General features: G+C 36.5%; 5 protein-coding genes across 7 annotated transcripts in view; 2 read left to right on the plus strand and 3 right to left on the minus strand.

Annotated features, from left to right (window-relative positions):
• LOC108549855 (dynein heavy chain 1, axonemal) overlaps nucleotides 1-15,163 on the plus strand; it is a gene marked incomplete at its 5' end in the record, with an annotated part of 56,144 nt that extends 40,981 nt beyond the window's left edge. The window contains 17 exons of the mRNA XM_017903425.1: nucleotides 843-1,233; nucleotides 2,746-3,017; nucleotides 3,388-3,559; nucleotides 3,975-4,077; nucleotides 4,294-4,519; nucleotides 5,449-5,650; nucleotides 6,358-6,551; nucleotides 7,514-7,668; nucleotides 8,299-8,665; nucleotides 10,349-10,528; nucleotides 10,737-10,988; nucleotides 11,656-11,808; nucleotides 12,702-12,970; nucleotides 13,391-13,617; nucleotides 14,364-14,545; nucleotides 14,693-14,816; nucleotides 14,949-15,163. Coding sequence (XP_017758914.1) covers nucleotides 843-1,233; nucleotides 2,746-3,017; nucleotides 3,388-3,559; nucleotides 3,975-4,077; nucleotides 4,294-4,519; nucleotides 5,449-5,650; nucleotides 6,358-6,551; nucleotides 7,514-7,668; nucleotides 8,299-8,665; nucleotides 10,349-10,528; nucleotides 10,737-10,988; nucleotides 11,656-11,808; nucleotides 12,702-12,970; nucleotides 13,391-13,617; nucleotides 14,364-14,545; nucleotides 14,693-14,816; nucleotides 14,949-15,163 — 3,684 coding nt within the window. The remainder of the gene's footprint in view (nucleotides 1-842; nucleotides 1,234-2,745; nucleotides 3,018-3,387; nucleotides 3,560-3,974; nucleotides 4,078-4,293; nucleotides 4,520-5,448; nucleotides 5,651-6,357; nucleotides 6,552-7,513; nucleotides 7,669-8,298; nucleotides 8,666-10,348; nucleotides 10,529-10,736; nucleotides 10,989-11,655; nucleotides 11,809-12,701; nucleotides 12,971-13,390; nucleotides 13,618-14,363; nucleotides 14,546-14,692; nucleotides 14,817-14,948) is intronic.
• A 377-nt stretch (nucleotides 15,164-15,540) lies between these two features.
• Nucleotides 15,541-16,033, minus strand: LOC108549856 (cytochrome b-c1 complex subunit 8). The gene is made up of 2 exons (XM_017903426.1): nucleotides 15,877-16,033; nucleotides 15,541-15,635 (listed from the first exon to the last, which is right to left on the minus strand). The coding sequence occupies exons 1-2, from the start codon at nucleotides 16,031-16,033 to the stop codon at nucleotides 15,541-15,543; spliced, it is 252 nt and encodes an 83-aa protein (XP_017758915.1).
• Nucleotides 16,034-16,362: 329 nt separating this feature from the next.
• On the minus strand, nucleotides 16,363-17,897 carry LOC108549857 (Seryl-tRNA synthetase-like insect mitochondrial protein). The gene has a single exon (XM_017903427.1). It carries the CDS (start codon nucleotides 17,809-17,811, stop codon nucleotides 16,363-16,365), a length of 1,449 nt encoding a protein of 482 aa, XP_017758916.1. The 5' UTR covers nucleotides 17,812-17,897.
• Nucleotides 17,825-18,690, minus strand: LOC108549865 (zinc finger protein 593 homolog). Its single transcript, XM_017903435.1, has 3 exons — nucleotides 18,543-18,690; nucleotides 18,348-18,448; nucleotides 17,825-18,151 (listed from the first exon to the last, which is right to left on the minus strand). The coding sequence occupies exons 1-3, from the start codon at nucleotides 18,630-18,632 to the stop codon at nucleotides 17,911-17,913; spliced, it is 432 nt and encodes a 143-aa protein (XP_017758924.1). The 5' UTR covers nucleotides 18,633-18,690; the 3' UTR covers nucleotides 17,825-17,910.
• Nucleotides 18,691-19,673: 983 nt separating this feature from the next.
• Nucleotides 19,674-20,746, plus strand: part of Bap170 (Brahma associated protein 170kD) — a 76,439-nt gene continuing 75,366 nt past the window's right edge. For all 3 annotated transcript variants that reach the window (XM_017903448.1, XM_017903449.1, XM_017903450.1), the window contains exon 1: nucleotides 19,674-20,641. In XM_017903448.1, coding sequence (XP_017758937.1) covers nucleotides 20,550-20,641 — 92 coding nt within the window. In that variant the 5' untranslated portion in view covers nucleotides 19,674-20,549. The remainder of the gene's footprint in view (nucleotides 20,642-20,746) is intronic.

Below are 20,746 nucleotides of genomic sequence, written 5' to 3' on the forward strand. Positions count from 1 at the left end.
AAACCTGGTGTATGATGTCAAATCTGGCATTAAATAGGGATGCAATGGCGCGAGGCAGGCAGACGGGGTGTAGTCGAGAATAGAGCGTGTGTGGTCAAGACGTTGTCATAATTGAAAGAAACCTGGTGTATGATGTCAATTAAATAAACTTGTTTTGTTATTAACACGTTGAGTGCTACGTCAGTCCCTAGGGACTGACAGTAGACTTTTCGTTTGGACGGTGTGGATTCTAGGGACTGCCAGCGAATTTTTCGTTTGATCATCATCGGTGCGTAAGACTGGCATTGTCAAGGGTTAAATTATCAATGACAATTAATATATTGTAAAAATTTTATTCCCTCTGCTAAAGTAAATCTTTACACTTCCGTGGCTGTTTTCGACTGATCGTTTCTTGGTGATCGCCTTTTTGCCTTTCTGGCATTCCCCACCCCATTATCTTCTGTTTATAATTTGTATATTTGTGCATTGGCTGTACCATTCTCACAGTCCAAACGACAAAGTGAAACAAAGTAATCTTCTGCTCATATCCTTCGGTATACTTGAGCGCTCGGCATCAAGTGCTCGCTAGCTGCCGTCTGAGCGGAAAGTATAGCAAAATCGGCGCCGCACTCGACGTGTTAAAGAGAGTTGTTCTTTATTAGACACGCAGATTTTGCTCTGCGTAGGATTAATATAGCTAAAAATCCTACAATATTGTGGAATAAATATCTAAGTATCTAAATATTCCTCGGCAAAAAGATATGTGATAACACCTGGCTAATCGGTGAGCAAGGAGCTTGGCGCTTAACGTATTCAGGAATTATATTTTTAGTCAATTCCCAACGAAAATCTCGCAATTTCAGATCGAGTACGTGTCAAAGGCGTGTTACTCGTTGTGTCTGTGGGTGCACGCGATGTACAACTACTACTTCGTGAGTGAGAAAGTAAAACCGAAGATGGAGGCACTGGCCAAAGCAGTGGAGGCTCTAGTCGAGACGGAGAAGGCCTTGACTGCGGCGATACAAAGGCTGAAAGATGTGGAAGAGGGTGTCGAGCAGCTGCGAAATCTCCTGCGAGAGGAAGAGGAGAGGAAAGCGGAACTCGAGAGGGAAAAGCAGCTTTGCGAGGATAGGATGGGCAGAGCTGTCAGACTGATCGACGGTCTAGCCGGCGAGCAGATACGTTGGACCTCGACGGTAGCCGAACTACGTACGTCCCTGAAGAACGCTGTTGGTGATATCCTGCTCTCTTCCGGTACGAAATAATGGAATATTCCTGTAATCCGGCCAATAAAAATCGACTTCTTTGTGATTTTTTTCTATGGAAACCGTGATATATATTGTTACACAGTTTTCACACTCGGATTCACTTACACTTGAACAATATTTCCAATTTTTTTCTAACGAAATTATTGAAAATCGTGGAAATTAATTAGGTCTTAAATAGGATCGTGTTTTTGAAAACGGGCTCGAATGGCTGACACGATTCCGGACCATCCGGTTATCCGAAACGAAAAAACTAAAAAGCATCTTAATTAGTATGAATACAGGCTATAGCACGAACCATGGAAACAGCGAAATTTCGAAAATTAAAAAAATGGCAGCGTTTTGGAATTTAAATATCGATTTTCCTCGCGCTTTTCGCCCTTTGAGTGGTAAACAAAAATAGAAAAAGACATCGGATTTTAAAATCCGTAGTGCATGCGATGAAGGTGCATCCGGTGAAGGCATCCTCCAAATTTCGAGTCGATCGGTCAACTAAAACGCGAGATATCCCGTCGGCAATTTCAAAAAACACGGTTTCGAGAAAAACGCGTTTGAAGTTTTCGTTCCCCGTTGTACAATGCCTGTACGCCGTACTTTAAACCTCCATAACTTCGCTAATTTTACGAATTCGGACAAATCCTTTCGTACAGTAATTTTCGAAAGCATCTACTTTGAGAAAATCTAAAAAAAAAATTTTATTTTTTTAAGCCAGATCATAGCTAGAATTGAGTTCGAGATCAAAAGTTCTTTTAATACATAGTTTTGAAACCTACAATTACCTATGGTTATCCTTGATTTTCCTATTACTTTAACAATCTTATCTGTAATAATCTTGGCAGTAGTATTCTGGGGTTAATCTAAACGTAAAGCGAAAAATTTGAAATAGAAATTGTAGAAATCACTATTGCTTTATTTAGAAATCACTATGATATGGCTAGAGAAGAGTAGAAATTCAAAGATTCTCTACTAAAAAACTGACGATACTTTTTTGAGCAGTAAATAAAGAATTGTAGAATTATTTGATTTCGATACCTCGCATATTGTTACATTACCTTAAATTTGATATATTAATTAATATCGATCTTCTAAATTTGATGAAATGGTGACTGAAGCTCACCTCTCGAGTGCAAAGGGTTAATTATAAACAAGTGTATTTATTCATGAATATATCTCGTCTGTTTAACACGTGACTGTTTTCTTGCTACGCTACGCTACAAGTTCCCCTTTGCCGTCGCATGTCTATTGTTATAGATAGTAGTAGCCTAAACACCCGTAAGATGGCGACACAAGTCGCTCCACTGCGATCAACCAAGGCAGAATACAAATGTATATACTGTATGTATACTCAACAGAAGTATAAGGTTGGTTCGTATCATCTATCATGGTTAGACGATGCATTACGTACTTAGTGAATAGAGAATGGTGTGTTTGAAGGTTAGAATTGAGAGAAACCTAGTGTAATGTTTTAGTTCAAATAAATCTGTTTTTACTCGTGTTACAGGAGCAATAGCCTATTTGACGCCATTTACGGACACGTATCGAGAGACCCTTTTAACATCCTGGCAAAAAATTTTGGGCGAAGGAGTGCCACACACGTCAGGCAGTAGCCCTGTGTCGACTCTCGGGGATGAAGTGGAGATAAGAAAATGGCAAATAGGAGGGTTGCCCAGGGATATGTTATCCGTTGAAAACGCCGTCTTGGCGATGCACTCGAAACGTTGGCCGCTTTTCATCGACCCTCAAGCACAGGCAAACAAGTGGATACGCTCTTTAGTAAGCAATCGAGATACGTTTCGCTCTGCTATATTGTGTCAAATCCAATTCGACGTTTTACGATACTAAACGATGATACTAACTTAGCAATGGAATATTAATAACAAATTTTAGCTTCTACAGTGTTAAGAACACTGAATACGTGTTGTTCTTCCGTGTAGTCCTCCATTTTTAATAACCTCGAACTGTCAGCTGTTACTCTGTCTTTATTATTTCGTTGACAACGCCTTGCCACACAAATGGCGTAAAATTCGAACCTTGCTTGATTTTTGGGACACCCTATATATATTAAACAGAGACAGACTTCTGTACTGTACTTTTAGTCAATTTTATAGGGTTTCGTTAATTATTTTACCGTGATTGTACGTAGTACAAGGACAATGGCATATCCATTGCCAAGATGACAGACAGAGAGCTGCTTCGCGTGCTCGAATCCTGCGTACGATTCGGCAGAGCCTGTCTCATAAAATTAACTGATCACGCACATGTTTGTGCAAACATTGGTGTTGCATTACTGCAGATTGATGCTGGTAACAGCAAAGGTTAGACATATCCTGTCGACTTTCCAAAGGATTAAATTAAGGATTAATTTAAAAATACAAAAGCACAAAACACGTACAATAGAGTCAATGTTAACCTAAGACAAAAGATATAATAGACGTACGGTGTGTGAAATACAGAATATCCCAGCAATGATAATATAACCTATAAGGGGCAATTCTACGTGAAAAAACGAATCGAAAATGAAGAATAAAATTTTTTCATTCGAAGTTCCGTTGTCGAGAAAATCGACTTTGAATATTCACCGCGTACGTGCGCAGTTAACTTTGATTTCCAAGATGGAGGGACCATCGGTATGCCACCGCACTCGGTGGACATTCAAAGCCGATTTTCTCGACAACGAAGCTTCGAATGAAAAAATTGTATTCTACATTTTCGATTCGCTTTTTCACGTAGAATCACCCCCTCCTCGGTTCTACTACCGTTGCATTCTAATACCGTCTGTATTGTCAGAAAGTGTCCCTTATTGCACAGCTAAGATGCTCAGTACCTCAAATTGGTAGAGCAGTCGGACAGAGAAGTCAGACAACCTACATCAAACACGACTGCCTTCGTTTACAATTGGTATCTCGTCTCTTTCTACGAATTATAATTTTCCAGGTGTTTAGGAGGTTGAAGAATGCAATAACTTTTAACCAAATTTATCTCTGTGTCACTATCACCGTTTTACATCAGCGAAAGGTATTAAATGATACAAAAATTAAAATTCCATAAGTGGCCTCGAAGACCAGATGCTATCCTTGGTCACTATCCAAGAACGACCGGATCTCGAGCAAGCGAGGAACGCTCTAATAGTGTCGAATGCAGAAATGAGAAAAGAACTACAGGAAATAGAGGATAGAATCCTACATCGACTTTCCGTGTCAGAGGGCTCTGCCGTCGATGACATGGACCTCATTTTCACCTTGGAAGCGTCCAAAGTTAAAAGCGAAGAAATCAAGGTACTGCTTTGACACCATTAATTTCTCTACGCGTTGCTTTTCTCGGAAATTTGTGGAAAAAGTGACTGCAAACTAGGTAGTCCAATTTTTATCGAAACCTTCGACGTCTGTAGCTTGCACGAAAATTGTTTTCGCAACGAATTGAAGAAAATGAGTACAAACTATGCTTCCACGAATATTATAAGAACTATCGATGACTATTAGATGATTAAATCTTACAAATTGAATTAACCCCTTGACTACTGTGGACGCCTATAGGCGCTTAGAAATTTTGCGTTTGTGACACGAAGGATGCCTATAGGCGGTTAGAAATTTTACCTTTGTGACATGGAGGGCGCCTATAGGCGCTCTGCGTAGTTTAGCTTTCTGACACGGAGGGCGCTTGTTTTCACAAAAATGGCGCACATCGTATCTCACTTCTTGTCGTATGGTATAACCGCTACTTATCAAAATCCGTCGTAGTGAAGGGGTTAAACTGAATTAAAATGACGAATCTTCGATTGCAAATATCTTGGAAATTATTTAGTGAACCTTATAATCACCCCCTCCCCGTTGTTGGGTCTGTATTGTCAGAAAGTAACCCTTATTGCACAGTTAACAGTTTACAATTGATATTTCGTGCTCTTGTACGTATTATAATTTTCCAGGTGTTCATCTTCGATTGCAAATATCTTAGAAATTATTTAGTGGCCCTTATAATCATATACCTTCGCCATCTTTTTTTCTTGTTTCGTTGCTCTTCGATTTTCTCTGCCTTCGTTTTCCCATCTACTCGTCTGTTCCATCACCGGCCATGATGGATCCAGCGTTAGTACCCCTTTCGGGTTTTCGTTGAAACGAATTTTGCCTCACGGGAGAGCAGAAAAAGAGTCAAGATTTTGGAAGATTCGAACACGTTTCGGTGAATAAGCAACTTTCTCTTACCGTAGGTGAAAATGCAGGAAGCCGAGATCACCCAAGTAGACATCGACATGACCAGGTCGCTGTACATCCCCGTCGCTGTGCGTGGTCAAATACTCTTCTTCTGCCTCTCCGACCTGCAGTACATAGACACCATGTATCAGTACTCGCTCGAGTGGTTCGTCGAAATTTTCAACAATAGTATACTTGCGACGGAAAAGAGCGGAGTTAGTGGGAAGCTCGTTACGTTTCTCGTTAATTACTGCCTTGAATTATACAAAGCCCGAATTAGCTGCTATTAATTGCCATCGAGCTATGATCGACGAGCCATTAAATTTCCATTTCGAATTTCACGGACTGTACAGAAATTATTATTTCACATTATTATTTTATTATGGATTACGTAGACATTTGCTTATTTTATTCATAAAGAATAGAATTTTATTTGATACCATCTTTGTCCCTTTTGATGAAGATTTCAAGATTATTTTTGAATTCTGTATCTTTTCACACAATTTTTGTAACTTTTTGTATTTATCTAAATATTAAATCATAATTTATATAATTTTTTATATTTATCAATTCATAAGTATGAGGATAAACGCAATGAGCTTAATAAAAATATTTGTCTCTTGTAATATTTTGCAATTTCGCTCCTGTAAATTAATATGTTGTAATGCTTATAAAATTGCTATTAAAATATTTTAGAGTTTAATAAGATAGGATAGGATTTTTAAGATAAATTTTAAAAAGCATTTTCAAAGGAAATCTAGGTAGTTAAATCAAGCATACAGCTTTTAAAAATAAATTCAATGTTAATGCAATAATTATTTATTTAATTGTATACGTATAAAATTTTCCGGTGAGCCGAGGAATAAATTATTCGTGAAAAATGCGAATAGTGGAAAGCGAATTTACGAAAGAATATTAATTTTCAGCCAACATTCAAGTACGAGTGGAAAATATCAATCAGAGATTCATGTTCTCGCTATTCTCAAACGTGTGCCGCAGTTTGTTCGAGAAGCACAAACTGCATTTCGCGTTCCTGGTCTGTGCCAGGATTCGTATGAACGAGAAATTAATCGACGCGACCGAGTGGAGACACCTCTTGTTGGGACCCGAGCCAACGCAAGTGAGAATCACAATGAGTCTAATGATCCGCGGCATTGAATTTAAGAAGGCTCGATTCTTCCACTTCCCTCCTGACAAATACCATCTCTGTTCCATTTAAAATTCATTCACCGATTTCCAGGAATATTCCGCGAATTTATTAAAATGTTAAACGTCCCGCGAAATTCTTTCCGGTGCTTATTGTTTATCCGGGAGCTTCGTTAAAACTCGAAGCGAAAGAAAGCAAAAGGAAAATTCACGTATTCGTATGAAAAGAAAAGAAAAATCACGTATTTAAATGAGAAAGCATCGGAACGTCTGTATATAACTTCATAGTTATAGGAATAAAATAATCGTGAAAAGCAATTCCAAAAAATTCATTTCAAATATCCAATATCGGTGCTGTGTATTATCTGTACAAAGTTTTACAGAAATTTAGAAGTTTTACAGCACAATGGTAATAATAATTTGTAAAAATACTCAAACTCAAAATAGTATACATAGATTATAGATTTAAGCAACTCGTAGAAACATAAACGAAAATAATGAGAAAATAAGAGGATAAAAACTATGAGCAATATTTATTAAAAATTCTATAAACTAATATAAAGTTTCGAAAATTATAAATAAATATGTACGTATATGTATGTATGTAAATAAAAATAGTATACATAGATTATAGATTTAAGCAACTCGTAGAAACATAAACGAAAATAATGAGAAAATAAGAGGATAAAAGCTATGAGCAATATTTATTAAAAATTCTACAAACTAATATAAAGTTTCGAAAATTATAACTAAATATGTACTAATGTATGTACTTACGTATCGCGAAAGATTAGGTAAAATTTAGTAAAATTACGAAATTTGAGAAAATTATGTACGAAATTTTTCTCGTAATATCGTGAATGTAAAATAAATAACGTATGCAAAATAAATTGCGAATATTTTGCAGATATGTAAAGTTTCTTTTCTGCGTTGCAGGAGATTTCAAATCCCGCGCCAAAATGGATCACGCCGCGTTGCTGGAGGGAGATACAGGCGCTTGAGAACCTGCCCAAGTTCGAGAAGTTTGTCGAGTTCTTCACACAGTCGGTGACCCAATTTAAAAGCGTGTTCGACGCTCAAGAGGCGCATCTGTGAGTAATATTAACCCTTTCGGTACGGAGATGCCGGCAGTGGTTATACATTCGTGGTACGAGGAAGTTTTCCACAAGAGTGGTTGCACTGGAAGCTACGAAAACGTGTTTTGCGGTATTCATAGAAATCTCGAGCGTGATTGACACTAAACTTTTCATTCGGACCGCGACAGTCATCGGTGACGTTTCGTGGATACTGACAATAGGCGACGGTAGTACCTAGAGAACGTTTCGTAGATGGCGCCAATAGGCGACGGTAGTACCCAGAGAACGTTTCATGGTCGCCGCTAATAGGCGACGATAGTACCTAGAGAACGTTTCGTAGATGGCGCCAGTAGGCGACGGTAGTACCCAGAGAACGTTTCATGGTCGCCGCCAATAGGCGACGGTTTTTCCTAGAGAACGTTTCGTAGATGGCGCCAATAGGCGACGGTAGTACCCAGAGAACGTTTCATGGTCGCCGCCAATAGGCAACGGTTTTTCCTAGAGAACGTTTCGTAGATGGCGCCAATAGGCGACGGTAGTACCCAGAGAACGTTTCATGGCCGCTGCCAATGGGCGGCAATAGTACCGAAAGGGTTAAAGATGCTTCTCCCGTTCGACGAAATTAATAGAACAATGTCTATTCAGTGCACCATATCCAGAACCATGGGAGTCGAAACTGGACGACTTTCAGAAAATGTTGGTACTAAAGTGTCTTCGGCCTGACAAAGTGACCAATGCTATGCAATTGTACCTGGCTAAGTACCTAGGCCAGGAATTCGTCGAACCCCAAACCACTGAGCTGTCTGCCATTTACAACGAATCTTCGCCGACTACGCCAATTGTTTTCATTCTGTCCACTGGTACAGACCCTGCGGCAGAACTGTACAAATTCGCGGATAAATTAAAGATGAGTACGAAATTGCACGCCATATCCCTTGGACAGGGACAGGGGCCTAGAGCAGAAGCATTGTTGAAGTTGTCGTCTGAGCAGGGTTGCTGGTGTTTCTTCCAGGTATTTTTCTAAATCTCTCAGAAATTTTTCATAAACGGGAGTTATTCGTGGTAAATTATAAGGGTTACGGTATAAATTAGCGTGACTTGCACAATTCGAAAGGTCAAAGTAGTTTGCTTTGTTCCACAAACAGAAATAGAAAATAAATTGATTACGAAGGTACAAAATTAAATTACAAAAGGAAGGAAATGTGAGTATTCAATCTCCAATTTCGAAATATTGTCCACGCTTTGTATTGTAAATTTGATATTACTATAATTTATACAGTTTTTGTACTTTCAATTCATCCTTTTACAAATCGAATCCACCACTTTCCAAGTTAAATACGTGTACATAAATATCTCATTTAAAAAAGCGTGAAATATAACAAAAATGATTTAAATATATTTAAGAATGATATTTAAATTTATTTTTTTTAATGTCAGTTACGTTTAACACTTTTGTCACGATTCTCGAATAAAATATCCTGACCTACATTTACATCACCAAAGTTATGTTAAACGTACCTCGCAGCTACATACATACGTATACACTGCTTATTGTTACGTCTACAATCAACTGTATTTCAATCAAATCACAGCAGGCAAATTGAGATAATATCGAAATTATTATCATCATTATTAATTATCCACAATTTTGCGACAATTTCGCATAGGTTACCTGTACCTAACCTCAAAAATGCATGATGTTACATATACAATCGACTATATTTCAATTAAATCACAGCAGGCAAATTAAGATAATATCGACATTATTATCATCGTTATTAATTTTCCATAATTTTGCAACAATGTCGCATAGGTTACCTGTATCTAACCTCAAAAATGCATTATGTTACATCTACGATGAACTGTATTTCAATAAAATCACAGTAGGCAAATTAAGATAATATCGACATTATTATCATCGTTATTAATTATCCACAATTTTGCGACAATCTCGTATAGGTTACTCATACCTAACCTCAAAAACGCATGAAATAATCCAGTCACGTAACCCACTTTACACGAGCACGTACTATGAAATGAACATTCGTCGGATGAAAACGTCAGTCGTGTATTCGTGTATACAAATCGCCATGGGATATTCGACCATGCTTAAAGTTGAAACATTAAAGATTTGTTGCGGCTTATATTACAAGATATCGGCAATGCCAATCACGGAAATATATTTTCGTTTGAGAAAAGGAGACGACTATTCTTTAACGCGATAAGGAATGGGGTAGAGAAAAGGGGCAGATATCCCCTTTATCTCCAAAATATATGAAGGAGGAACCAATGGCGTATGATTTATCGCGTATTTAGGAGTCAAAGGAGCAACCAAGGTGGTAGAAAGTAGAAGGAATTAGATAAGGAATTTCTACCTTGCATTTTTACCCAGCTTTGTCGAATAATAAAATATACAGGATGTCCCAAAATTCACGCAAGATTCGAATTTCGCGCCATTTGTGCGATAAAGTGATGCCAACGAAAATAAAAATACAAAATGACTGTTGACAGTTAGGGTTATCAAAAATGGAACGCTGCATGAAAGAACAACGTTGAATAACATATTATATATTATATATATAATTAATATGTATATAATTATTAACATTTCCTTTGTTGAAAAGATAAGTTTAGTAAATAAGTCACCGTTCAGTAAATTTTATAGTTATTGTGAATCTGAAATACATTTTCGCAGAATTGTCATTTAGCTCCGAGCTGGATGCCAGAATTGGAATCATTGGTGGAGGCATTGTCGCGGGCAAATAATCATCGAGATTTCCGTTTATGGCTCACCTCCGCACCCTCGGCAGATTTTCCCGTCAGCATTCTTCAGAACAGCAGTAAGATGACAATCGAACCACCTCGAGGGATAAAAGTAAGAAAAGAAACATAACCTCACAATTTTTTATTTTATATATTACGTTCAATATTCTTTTCTAAGCTAAGCTAAGTTCATTCCACACTGAGCTAAAGATCAATCGATCAATCAAAAATCGATATCACTTTAATAGCTTTTTTCCATTTGACAATCTCAGATTCTTGTACGAAATAACGAGATAAGATATTTTCTTTGTGTCTTTTAGGCAAATATGTTCCGTGCTTACTTGACGCAAGTAACAGAGATGCAAAGCTTTCTGGTCTCTGGAGACCCCAAAGTTCAACTGTTTAAATGGCTGGTATTCTCCTTGTGCTTATTTCACTCGGTGCTATTGGAACGAAGGAAATTTGGTTCCCTGGGATTCAATATTCCCTACGAATTCACCGATGGTGATTTGAGAATATGTATATCACAGCTGCACATGTTCCTTTTGGAATACGATACCGTTCCCTTTAAGGTAAAATCGTACAGAGACTATAGAAAAGATACATTAGCTTCTGTCTTCTTGCTTGTCATCGATTTTTAAATGTAATTACTCGCAATTTTTGTTGTAAATTAACAACAAATGATGCACACTCTGTTAACACTAGAACTAAGTAGATCCTCTATTCTAATCCAAACCTGGAAATGTAACCAATCCTAATGTACTCAAAAACCCCTTTCTATCCTTCACCAGTTGGATAGCTATCCACAGTCTAAAATATTTGAATGAAACTCTGAAAACCCTCTCTCTCACTATGTCTTTCCTAACCTAACCCAAATCCAAAGCAATTCCTAATAATTAATAATAATAATTCACAATAATTCAAAACACTCACCCTTAACATTAGAACTACTAACCCAGTGAAAATGACTGGTCCCAGAATTTTCCTTTTTGCAATTCACCAAACACATACACCTGCTTTAAGAATAAAATTGGTACCAACTGATATTTAAGAAAGAACTGTAATCAATATATTCACTCATATTCACCGTATCGCTGAAATGACTATAATCTGTGCACGTTATAATTAGGTGCCCACTAAAGATCGGTAGCGTCAATCTTATGGTCTGTGATCTTATGGTTGTCACTTGCTATTAAAAGAATTTTAATGTACTTAATTTTTTAATATTTATTTACAAAGGTGCTGATATATACAGCTGGTCATATTAATTATGGGGGCAGAATAACAGATGATTGGGATCGACGATGCGTGCTGACAATCTTGCAAGATTTTTACAGACCGGAAATTCTGTCGTCGTCCTATAAATTCGATGAAGAAGGACATTATCGACAAGTATGTGTGCGAAATTAATTAGTATCCTTACTAAATAAATATAGATGATTTATATAATTAGAAATTATGAATTTAAAAATTCATAAGGACCACCATTTCACGTGGGACGATCTTTATATATAGTAATTAATTCTTGTAATCTTAAGACTTAACAAAATCGTTTTTTTTTTTTACATTTTTTCAAAGTATATGCTTTCGAAAATGTTCATGTAAAAGGATTTGTTCGAATTCTTAAAATTGACGAAGTTGTGGATATTTATATTGCGGTATAGAGGCATTGTACAATGGGAAACGAAAACTTCAAACGCGTTTTTCTCGAAACTATGCTTTTTGAACTTGCCGGCGGGATATCTCGCGTTTTAGTTGACCGATCGACTCGAAATTTGGAGGAGACCTTCACCGAATGTACCTTCATCGCATGCACCACGGATTTTAAAATCCGATGTTTTTTCTATTTTTGTTTACCACGCAAAGGACGAAAAGCACGAGGAAAATTGATATTTAAATTCCAAAACGCTGCCATTTTTTTAATTTTCAAAATTTCGCTGTTTCGATGGTTCGTGCTATAGTCGAATTCATACTAATTAAGATGCATTTTAGTTTTTCCATTTCGGATAACCAGATTGTCCGGAATCGTGTCAGTCATTCGAGCCTGTTATTAAAAACGCCATCTATCTAAAGCTATATAATTTCCCATATTTCCAAAAATTTAGTTTAAAAAAAAATTCTAAATATTCTCTAGGTATAAATAAATCCGTGTGCGAAAACTGCATGTCAATATGTACCATAGTTTGCTCAGAAAAAAATCCCAAAAATGTCGATTTTTATTGGCCGGATTACGAGAATATCCCCTCAACGACAAATTCCACTGTTTATTTTTCTACATATTCCAGCTGCCTGATGCTACTACGTTCAATGATTACATCGATTATATAAAAACGTTCCCTTTGAACGATGAACCGTCGATGTTTGGAATGCACCCAAATGCGGATATTAGCTTCGCGCAAGCAGAGACTTACGCCTGCCTCAACACATTGCTGGCTCTTCAACCACGGCAAATAGGAATCGCAGCTGCTAGTGTCGAAGAAATCACGACTCACATAGCCCAGGATATGCTATCAACGATGCCTCCGATCTTTGATTTGTCTATTATGCAGCAAAAGTATTTCGTTCAAATATCATTCTTAATAGTTTGATATCGAATTATATCGAATCTAGTATACTATTTATGAACGATACACGAAGTGTTGGGTGTCCCAAAATTTACGCAAGCAATTTTGATAAAAAACACAGGTTTTTAATTGAAAATTGTAAATATCTCTCAACAATGAAGATGCGTTGTTCTTTCATGCAGCACTCTATTTTTAATAACCCTAAACTATCAGCTGTTACGCTATTTCTTTTCTTCGTTGGTAGCGCTTTACCGCACAAATCTTACGTGAATTTTAGGACACATTAAAAACGAAGGAACATTAAGATAATCCAACATTCGAATAAAATAAATAAATAGCTAAAAAAGTATCGCTGTATATAACCATAAAAATCATTTCATTACTTTTGTATTAATATATGCAAATATTAGATACCCGGTCCTGTATGAAGAGTCTTTTAACACCGTACTAGTTCAAGAAGCTATACGCTATAATGGGCTGTTGAACGTGGTGAAGACGACGCTAGTAGATCTGTTGAAGGCATTGAAGGGATTGGTCGTGATGTCGGAATATTTGGAAACTGTGTCGAACTGTTTGTACAACAACAGAATTCCGACAGTTTGGCAAGACAAGGGTTATCCTTCCTTAAAACCTCTTGGTAACTTTCTATCCGAGTGTACATCGATTATTTAACATTAGAAGTAATTAATATCAGAAATGATTGCAATAAGTTAGAATATATACATGTGGCGCCATCGCCCGGCTCGCGCCGTTCTGTGCGTTTCTCTTTACTGCCCGAGACGCAACAGCACCATCGGTGCAAAGATTCTCGCGCCTTGTGCTACCATCTATGCACGCGTCGTCGCATATCAGAACAGGCATGCACATTTCCATTCCAACATGGCTAGTAATAATACGTGTTCGAGCATTACCTTTCACGGCCAACTTCTTTGCTTCATCCACGCTCTTTGATACCCATGCCACACGTGCCTTTCTACGTTCGCTCCATAGTACACGATAAATTCCTTGCACCTCCTCAACCTATCGCCTTTGTCTCACGTAGCGACTGTAAAAACCGCAAACGTGACCACGCCACGTGGAGATCGAACATATACTCCCAAAATTCACGCAATATTGGAAACTTGCGCCATTTGTGCGGTGAAGTGTTGCCAACCAGAAAAAAGGAAAAGACAGCACGACCGCTAATAGTTCAGAGTTATTAAAAATGGACTCTACACGAAAGAACGACGCGTCTTCATTGTTGAGCAATGTTTACAATTTTTATTTAAAAACCTGTGTTTTCTATCAAAATTACTTTTTGCGTAAATTTTGGAACACCCGTATATATGTGATATGTATAATGTTATTTTGTCTGTGGGTTATGCCAATTCATTTATAAAACAGGTGCTTGGTTCGTGGACTTGAAAGAGCGAATCGCATTTCTAAAATCTTGGGAAGATAATGGAATACCAGCAGCGTTTTGGATATCCGGCTTTTATTTCCCCCAAGCATTTCTAACAGGCACTTTGCAAAATTTTGCGCGAAAATACGTTGTTTCCATCGATACGATAGATTTCAGTTTTAAGGTGAGTTTGTTATAAATAATTTATTAGTACTTAACAATTACACGTTCAGAAGTTATTACAAAGTATGAAACTTGTTTAAAGATACAACATATCATGAAAATACAAATTTCTAAATGAATAAATATACCACTATTTTTAATGTTATAGGTATTAGGTTTAATGCCAAAAAATAGGCCGCCAGACGGTTGCGTCATATATGGTCTGTTTCTTGAAGGATGTCGATGGGATGGCGATTATTTAAATGAGTCCTTACCTAAAGAATTATATACTAGTAACTATAATAATATTATAAAAAATACTACACGTATATTATTTTCGAAACGTTTAATCATTTTCCGTCAATACAATAGTAAATGTAATAATAACCTAAATTCTCAACATTTTTATGAACATTTTATCATAGACATGCCTCCCATTCTACTATTACCGGAAGTAGATCACAAACAGCTTGAAGGAACCTACACTTGCCCCGTGTATAAAACTATCAATCGAGCAGGAACGCTGAGTACGACCGGGCACTCGACAAATTTCGTGTTACCAATGGAGATCCCTAGTCAAAAACCACAATCTCATTGGATAAAAAGGGGCGTAGCTTTGATTTGTGCATTGGATTATTAATGATCTTTTAATATCTTTTTCACTCATGATTTTCACCATATTTAAAGAAATTTAAGAGTATCATGATTTAATTATAATTATTTAATTTAATTATAAAGTTTTAAATAAAAAATAATAAAATAAAAGAATTATTGTATTATATTTTACTTCTCATTTTATTTTTTCTGTTACAATTCATATTTAGTTACGAAATAATATTCATCGAAACACGTTAGCTTTTTCATTTAAAACGTATAATTGAAACATTTGAACTATTTGTTATATTTGAAATAAAGTTATCAAAATGTAATTAATTACGATTAACTCAGATACGTGGCAGAAATTAAGGACGTAATAAAATGAAAAAATTACTGCGTCATTTTAACTTTAGAATCGTCTTATGTATCATTTTCGTATAATTTTGGGTTCTTTCTGAGTGCTCTTCTGTATTCTGCAGTAGACCATTTAATACACCAAATCAACATTAACAGTGCTATAAGAAGACAAGAGTTGATCAAAAATATAAATTACTACGATTTTTATAATAAAATAGATTTGCAAATTATGCATTACAAATAAATAAATAGAATAACAAGTATTATCTAACAAATTTTAATGCTAAAATTTTATGCTAAAATTATTAATTTTTATAAATACTACATTTATTATCATAATATGAAAAATAATTAAAACATTTAATTTTCCTTTGTAAGCTTGGAAGTAATTAGGATTACCTGGTACCGTTGGCACAAAAGCTCGTGCTGTTCGTCTAAACAGATTTGGTAAACCATGAGAAACAGATTTTGCCCAAAATCTTTGATTTGATGAGCACAAAGTATAATACACAATTTTTCTTATTCGAATTGGTAACTCTCCAAATTCCAAACCCATGATATATATTAATCTTTCAAAGCTCTTAAAAAAAAAAACAAGGAAATATTCAAGATATGCGTGAATTTTGAAAACAAAAGACGAAAACATCGATATTTAATGCTATTTACAAATACGTATAAATATATACATATATGGCAGATATTTAAAAAATAAACATTTCTTTTCACCTGTTTACATTATCAAATGTATTTATTTTCATAAAATACATACACAAAATTCTATAAATATTGATAAATATACTACAAACAAAAAGATCAAAATACATACATCAAAACGTATATACAGATTATAATATAAATGCTTATAAGTAGTTAGAATTTATTTTTTTAAACTTGGAGTGAACTATTATTTGTGGACATATATTCGATGACCTTCTGTGGTATAATAAATTTATCTGGATTTTGTTCTAATAAGCATCCTAGGAGGCGTGGTACCGACAACACAGTCCCAGATATCACAGAAGGAAAAGCAGATTTATTTGGTGACCGATATACAATCATTAATCTTTTACTAAAATATTCACCATATGTAGATATATGACCCACTTCTATGTATTGTTTTGAGAATGGAGACCATAATTCAAAAGATACTCGCATTGCCTCCCAAGGTCGTAATTCTGAAGCAGGCCTCATTACAATTTGATAATGATCACATACATTATCATATAATTTACATACAGTGTTTAACAATTTTTCAAATTGCATATGATACTCTTCACTCTTTGCATCTTTGACTAATATGAAAGCTAATGCAGCTGAAGCTTGACAAACAGTAAACAAACCAATTGGAGTAAAACCTGGTCGAAAAGGAGTATACTGTCTTCCTGTAGAAAAATATGCTATTGGAAGATGACATGGATTTATACACTGTCTTGCATGCATAGCCAAAAATGAAATCAAACTCGCTCCTCCGACAAGGTGCATACGAGAATTTTTATCTGCATCGGTATAATTATCTATTATAAAAGCATCTGCCGGATCTTCGTGATTCAAACCGGAGCCATCTATTAACAAACTACGACTGAAATCTGCACCCGCTACTCTAATCATGTTATCCGCACTAAAAATTTGTCCAGCATAATTTAATACACCAAGTTCAAAAAGTGCTGCATCGTTGCATAAATAATATTGCATTGGATTTCTATATTCCAATAAACCAAGACGTCTTCCAATTTCGATATGATTCTTTTTCTCCAAATCTGAACGTTCATTTAAGGAATTAACACGTTTTATTATAATAGGACTTTGAACTGGAGTTCTTTCATCTACTTCATTTGGTAATTGAAACAGTTTTCTTAAAATACTTTCATTTAAATCCGCGAGAGCACCTTTTATTGTTTTTAAATCTTGCTTTATTACTTTGATTTGTAATTTCAGTTTTGTAAATTCCGCTTCTTCCTCTACAGTTAACTCTTTCTTTTTAAACAAGGGACTCAGTTTCTTTGACATCTCGTCATTTTGTGATTGCAATTGCATCTTATTTGATTTTACTGATTTATAAAATTCCCACAAATTTTTAATTTCATTGGCATTCAAATTCAATCCACGAGCTGTTAAATCTCGCTGCAGCTTTTCAATATCTGCTAATCTTTCATCAAAATCTACATATCGCCTTATAATTGAATCATATTTCTTGCTTTTAACGTTCGAAAGGACTACTTCAGAACTGCAGTGTCTACTAAAATTTAATAGTGTATTAGTGGTCTTCAAAGCATTGTGTTTCAAAATTTGTTGAGTCACACATCTCTGTATGATATAAAACATATAAGTTGCCATCTTGAGTAGTTATAAATCCTTAACAGTTTCTGTAATTTGTTATGCCTACATAGATTTCTTAAACTAGATGCAAGTGTTGCTTTTTGAAATAGCTAACTTTCATGGAGTTACTTTTGAAATTTTTGCTTTTGGTGATATTTCTGGCTCAGTATCCATATTATAACTATTACGACTTATTGTTTCAATTTTTCTTTTTTGTGGGGCTATGTAATTTCCTTTCCCTGCTGCTCTTTCTGATTCTTCTATAGAATATGGTTCTAATTCGAGTGCTTTCAGTCTACGCTTATGTACTTTTGTTCTAATATGATCTTGTAAAGCAGTGTCATTTATAAAGTACTTCCTATAATGGTAAATAAATTCTTTACAAGAATTCTTCACTTTATTCAAAAATCATAATATAAAATCAAGAATATAAAGAAATAATAGCTAATATTTTAAATGTTAACTATTTAAATAGGTAATAAAATTATTACAAAATAGAGTGAGAAGGTTAAATAGTTCAAAATGGCATGTAATAGTACGACATAAACACTTACGCGCAATGGATACAATAAAACTGACCCGCACCGGGTTTATCCAAGTCTACTTCTTGATTTAGTAGGTCTTTTACATTTTTTTCATTCAAATCTTCGTCAATCTAAAATAAAAAATATCGTGTAACAATTGCCTATCATAAATAACCACGTGACAGATACACGTTTTCGAATAAAAGTTGGGTTAAGTTGCTATACTTGATCTAAATCTTTCGTTCTTCTTTTAGTTCGCCAACTTTTTTTTAAATGTGTATCGCCCCTATGATATTTTTTACGTTTGTAGACCATTGTTAGCGAAGAAATTATTTACACGACAAAATTAAATTATATTACCATCACACTACATCGCAAGCAATGACTGAAACAAATAAAACAAGTTGAACGAATGTGGAAAGGTTAAGATGTTGATCGGAGATAAGTGATAAATAATATATAAAGTTCAATAATCTATATATTTATAAAATCCATAAGAAGAAAATATACAATTTAATATTCTTCAAAAGTGTAACAGTACAAGGAATTTTAAAGTAAAAATTTGGGTTGTAGTTGGTTTTCATAGAAATTAGCTTTTGTCTTTAAATATGTTAAAATAAAAAATTGTTTATTTTGAACAAATATATATATTTTTACATTTATCAATGAATATAATTTATTGCATATAAAAACATTAAAAATATGTTAATTTAGTAGAACTTATAGTAGTTTTATAACCACTGGAGAATTTTTAGCGTTGCTATTGGTCAAATAACGTCATGGCGGCTTTGCCTTTATGAGAATTCGTAAAAAGGTTATAATGGTGATAAAGTTTTCAGTGGTAAGTATCGTGAATTATATTAAAATTCATCTGTGTCCTTCTGCCATAATAATAGTTTCAAACCATTCTTCAAGAAATAAATCAAACAACGTGTATTGCATTTTTGTGAAGTCGACTTAAAAAAACATAACATTGAATGTGAAATCACAAACAATAAACTTATAAATTATCTCCATAAAATACGAATTATACATTAATGTTCGACATTGAACATCTAACGTAGAGATATAAAACAGTTTTGAGTTAACTTGAATAGAACAAAATACGATTAAAAAGAAAACATGTTCGTAAAAGGGCATGCGCAGTACGATAAGATGCTTTTACTTTGAAATTGGCGTAACGCAATGGTAGAACCGATAGATGTCGGTATAATATCTCAGAGTAGGTCGCGCCTCTATCGGCGAAGCCTATGATCAATTCAAACGGTGCGCCACTGACGAGGGGGGTCCACACCATTTTGAAAGTAAAAATACTGCGCGACCCGGGATTTTGTTTGTACGGTTCGGCGAGGGTAAAAAAGCGGCGAGGGCTAGGCTGTGGTATGGTCGGGGCAACGCGGTGTCGCGCGTAAAATGACGTAGAGTGTGCGAGGGTGTGCCGCGTGCGGTACGAGGTGTGTTAGCGGAAACGGTGTCGCGGTGTGTAGGGTCGGCGCTGGCCGTAGCTATCGTAGCGTACGGGAAATTGGCTGTGGCTTCGCCAATGGATGCCAGGCAGGAGGAGACGCCATTTTGATATACGGGCGCACGTCAAGCGTTCGCTCGTAGGGAAACGCGCTCTCGAGTCGGTCTGCCGCTTCGCGTAGGACCGCGCGGGTGAATTCGTTGGTTCGCGAGGTTCACGAGTATCGTTGGTACGAGTGCGTGGCGCAACGAATCTGAAGCGTTTCGTTGACAAGTGACAGGTGAATCGATCGGGCCGCGAGGAAAGTCGCGTTGCGGCCCCGTGCTCGTAACACGGTTCGCTCGGTTGATCGGTAGTGACTACTGTGTGTGGAACTACGTGTACATTCGGATTTTTCCCCACGCGGGCGAGTTCAGTGCGAGGGACACGGTAGCTCGTGTATATTGGTGCGCCGATCCGGGGTGGCGGTGTACGGCAGGGAAAAGCCGCTGCTGTCTCGTTTCGCGCGCGCGAGAGAGGCCACCGGCCGACACTTCGGGCCAGGACAAGACGACCCGATGTCGGGAGCGGGTCGCGACCCCGTGTCGACCCGTGGTCGTCCTCGTCCTCGCATATCCACCTCTTTCATAGCACCAGGACGCTCCTGGCGTAAATGTGCTCTCATGAGCGCCCATGTGCACCTCTCTTTCTGTCTGCTGCCCCTACGTGCCCTGTAAACCCAGAGCACACCCCGATTAGCACGCCCACGCACTTTATCACTCGCGAATATGGCCAAGATCCTCAACAAGGACCCCGTCACCTACGAGAGGGAGAGGGAAAATTTCCTGAAGGACCTCCGTCACTTCCATGAGACTAGAGGGTAAGGCGATTTCGCTCGTTTGCTTCCGAACGATTGTTCCATTATTTACCTCTATCTCTCTATTCTCACCGATAATTATTTCTTTCCGCTCATCATTTGCTTCGA

Source organism: Eufriesea mexicana, unplaced genomic scaffold, assembly GCF_001483705.2.
Source record: "Eufriesea mexicana isolate 0111107269 unplaced genomic scaffold, ASM148370v2 scaffold2234, whole genome shotgun sequence".
NCBI lineage: Eukaryota > Metazoa > Arthropoda > Insecta > Hymenoptera > Apidae > Eufriesea > Eufriesea mexicana.